The 4484-nt window shown below is 39.5% G+C and overlaps 1 protein-coding gene across 1 annotated transcript; it reads right to left on the bottom strand.

The window, feature by feature from the left end:
• Window positions 1–378: 378 nt before the first annotated feature.
• LOC136526070 (uncharacterized) lies at window positions 379–1254 on the bottom strand. The gene has a single exon (XM_066518852.1). The coding sequence runs from the start codon at window positions 1252–1254 to the stop codon at window positions 379–381; it is 876 nt and encodes a 291-aa protein (XP_066374949.1).
• Window positions 1255–4484: the final 3230 nt, after the last annotated feature.

The raw sequence follows: 4484 nt of genomic DNA on the forward strand, positions 1-4484 counted from the left end.
TCTGTCAACGACAACAAACAACTTGTCTTTTAATTTTCTCATCCCGCAACACCTTACACATGTCCTTAGGAAGTTGCTGAAATGGTGGTTTATCAACGTGCTTGGGGTCAAATTTCTCAACTGCAATGTTTTATTTTATATATTTTTGGTTGTTCTCCATCGGAGGTCACTGGGGAAATTCGAAAAACGTGATTAATATAGCCATGCAACAACCGAAAGATATAGAGCAAAAAAAAACAGAAGTGCTGAAGAAGGTACCAGCTGTACACAATGAAGGCAACATGGATCAACATGTTATTCATCAGAAATCCAAGATACAGTATAATAATTATGTCTAAGATATGATAATCATGAATAAAAGTATTGAATGTACTGGTGTCACATCTCTAATACATCTCTGAAGACAATATTTTTTGTGCTCTTTCCAGTGGGATCGACATCATTATTTGTGTTGGCCAAAACCCACGTACTCTCACGAGAAACACCACTTGACACTGCTACATACAACTGGCCATGGGAGAAAACTAGTTCAGTGAGATAAACACCAACATTTGGTATGGTCTGACCTTGGGCTTTATTTATTGTCATTGCAAAACTTAATCTTATTGGGAACTGTTTTCGCTTGAACTTGAATGGCAATGTAAGGTCTTCGGAGGGGGACATGGGAATCCTTGGTATGAATATTCTGGTTCTTGCATGATCTCCATTAACTATTTCAGCATCAATTGTATTGTTCTGAAATCCTCTAATGACCAACCTATTGCCATTGCAAAGACCGTTATGAGGATCAAGATTACGTAGTAGGATAACAGGGCAGTCTTTTGTAACCTTAAGCTCATGAGGAGGCAACCCATTAGGTGTAATAGAATTTAGAAAATCAAGAGGATAATTATTCCTTGTATCATCATCCACAGAGTCGAAACTATAGTATACCTTCTCATTTCCACGAAACCTCTCGATCATTATTGCATTCATTGCATCGACATGCTCATTTGTAGTAGAAAGAATCGCACGTTCACGCATATAATCTGCAGAGGTACAATTTGCCTTGAGTTTGAGAAACACTTGTTCGATAAGGTTGTCAATTGGATTGTCTTCTGAACTTATTTTATTTCCATTCTTACTGGAATTTTGCCTCCATTCCACGATGATATCATTAGGCAATTGAACATAATTATCACCAAATGTTTTTTTAGTTCCGTTTCCAATTCTTAACAGGTACTGCGCAAACCAATTATCATTTTTAGCTCGCATGTTTTGGGTAAGCCGAATCCATCGTACATTGTCCCATATATATATGACTTTAGTAAACTACCATCAATGATATGTGCTCTTGTTCCTCATGTCACAACAGGAAGAACTTGTCTAAAGTCACCTCCAAACAACATGACCTTACCACCAAAAGGTTGATTGCAACCCATTATATCTTGCAATGTTGTGGAGTGTTTCCACTGCTTGTCTCTTTGTCATGGCTACTTCATCCCATATTACCAAGGTAGCCCTGCAAAGCAATTCAGCAGTACCACTCTACTTTGTAAAGTTGCACATAGTGTTATTATCTAGCTTCATGGGAATCTTGAAGCAGGAGTGCGCAGTGTGTTCACGAGGCATGATACTTGTTGCAATACCAGATGTGGCTGTAGCAATTGCTATAAGATTCATGGAGCGCACCTTTGCAAGCAAAGCCTTATAAAGATATGTCTTGCCGGTTCCTCCTGGTCCATCGACAAAAAATACTTGGCCAACTTTCTTCTCCACATGATTCATAATCAAATCAAACCCAACTCTCTGCTCAGCATTCAGTGTTTGTATCATTTTCAGATATTCTTCTTCATATCCAATATTCAATTTTTCTATAAGCTCTCTATAATGGTCTCTTGACATCTCATCTAATCAAATAAAGTGTAAAGGGTCATGTCAAAATTCAAAATGATGAATAAGAAGCATTAATTTATTAATAAAAAAGTTTTTGAGAATTTTAATATTTATCAATTTACCCGAGGCATCTAGTTTAGGAAGTCCATAGCTTGTAATGTCTCTATCCATATCTTTAACATGTATAGATATATCTCTAAGCACCATTTGTTCAGTCATTTTGGAGTTGCAATTTGAGCGATGATATTCCTCAAACATTGAATCAATATGTTTGTCCCATAGTGCTCGGACATTATTACACTCGCAGAAAACTATAATAGTTGCAAATAGTCTCCTCAGAGCACAAGGCATCTTAAATTGTGAAAGTGAGGCAGTCATCTAGGCTCTTGTCAGTTTCCACATATCCCAAGGCCTCACAAAGCATCTCTAAATGTTGCATATGTACATGTCGACTTCTAAGATGCTCGAATGAAGTTGCACCCCTCACATGGTTAAGAAGCACACAGAGATAGTATCGCTCTGCTTCAGCAGGAAGGGCATACACTAGTTTTCCAATCTGACCACCTCTTTCTCTAGGTTTCCAAAACTTTTTTGACTTTATCCAAGTGAAGTGCTCAGGGAACTCTCTATATAAATACTTTCGTGCATCGGGATTATACATGTTTGTGCTGAAGTACTATGTAAGCATGGACCTCTGAGAGTTAGGATTTCGCACAACATTGTTTAAATCATCCCTAGCTTTGTAGGCAACCATATGCTTTCATAGAAAGTGAACTTGCATTTGTAACACAGAAGGTGACATATCATACAAAGGAAAACCGTATAATCTATAGACTGCCTCTATGGTTGTTATACACCTTCCATCTCTATACTGCTTATGTAACACCCCAAAATTTGCCTCTTTTGAAAATATGATTAAAATAATTTAATTCTGTATTTTTGTGCTCATGAAATATAGGAAAATAAAATTTTCCATTAAATTAAAATTTATCATAAGGTAGCAACATGTTTTAGCATACATGCCCTTGCATTTGATTTATTTGGTTGAGTGGTTTTGATTGAAAATTTAAAATGGTTTAAATTGCTTTTGCAAATGAAATTAAAAATGGCTTTGAAGTAAAAGTAAAGAAAGAAAAGAGAATTAGAAAATAAAATAATTTAAAAAGGTGTAAAATTTATTTTTGAGAACTTACCAAAAATTCTCATTTTTAATTAAGATGAAAAGTGTATTTGAAACCCTACTCAGATTTGATTTGATTCATATTTGAATTTGGTTTGAAAATGAAAAAAATAATATAATAAAGAAAATTTGGAAAAGTGTTTTTCATTATCCTCCCCTTTCCCCTCCCATTTGGCCCAAGCCTGCTGCCCTCTCCTTTCCCTCATTTCCCTACCACATGGGCTTGTTGTGTCATCCCTGGTGAAAGGTCCTTGTGTGGTTTTGATAATTGAGTGACAACCTAGGTGGACTAATTGTGTTTATGTAAGATATACAGGTGACTAGTCCATAGGTACATGTGTGTGAGCAACATATGCCATGAAGGTGAAAATGGCTTAGAGATGTTGCAAAGCTCACACATGTGATGATGAAGGAGCTCATTGCAAATGAGACATGACATTGAGTCATGTGATCAAGGTGGAGAAGATCAAGACATGACTTGGCTTGATGGACCGGTTGCAAGCGTGAAGGGCAAGTCGGAGGTTTTGGAGCAATGGACCGCGTGGCGGTGAAGCTTAAGCAAGACTTAGCGCCGATGGACGAAGGCAACGGTGAAAAGCAAGTGAAGTTGAGATCGATGAACCAATATGATCACATGATGATATGAAGTGGATCATATCATTGTTGATTGTGTTGGTGCATGTGTTGCATTGACATTGGAGGAGATGGAATGGAATGCGCAAGGCAAAGGTATAACCTAGGGCATTTTATTTTACCGGTCATAGGTGTATAGAGAAGTTGATGATCGGGTTTAGGATAGATGGCCGTACTATCAAGAGGGGCAAACTTGTTTGCATGTCGGTCATCTAGTGCTACTCGAGTGATCTAACTTTGCATCGTCGCTAGGATTGAGTGGCGTGGCAAGTTGAGTGGCTAATCCTTTGGAAAATGATTGTGAAAATGCTAACACACATACACATGGTGGTGTACACTTGATGGTGTTGGCACATTTATAAAGGAGATGAAGTTAGAGTTGATGTGGATCAACTCGGTGAAGGAACGGAGGCAAGGGTTCGGAACTCCACCAGCGGAGTGTCCGCCCGTAGAGTGTGGATAGTCCGACGGTGACACCGGCGCCCTATACAGAAAAGATAGGGTCTCACAGAGTGGACCGGACGTTGGTCACATGGTGACCGGACGCTAGGGTCCTGTGTTCGGTCAATGGCAGCAGAGAGCGCGCAGGCATCGGTCTTCGACCGGACGCTGGCGCTGAAAGTGACCGGACGCTGGCAGGGTGCGTCCGATCAGGTTGACGTACGATGACATAGGCGACACATAGAAGTTGGAGAAGGACCAGACGCTGATGCTGTGTCTGATCGTGACCGACCAGACGCGTCCGGTAGCGACTGGAACCTTACTGGAAACGACCGGATACTGGGGTCCTACGTCC

Source organism: Miscanthus floridulus, chromosome 19, assembly GCF_019320115.1.
Source record: "Miscanthus floridulus cultivar M001 chromosome 19, ASM1932011v1, whole genome shotgun sequence".
Classification (NCBI taxonomy): domain Eukaryota; kingdom Viridiplantae; phylum Streptophyta; class Magnoliopsida; order Poales; family Poaceae; genus Miscanthus; species Miscanthus floridulus.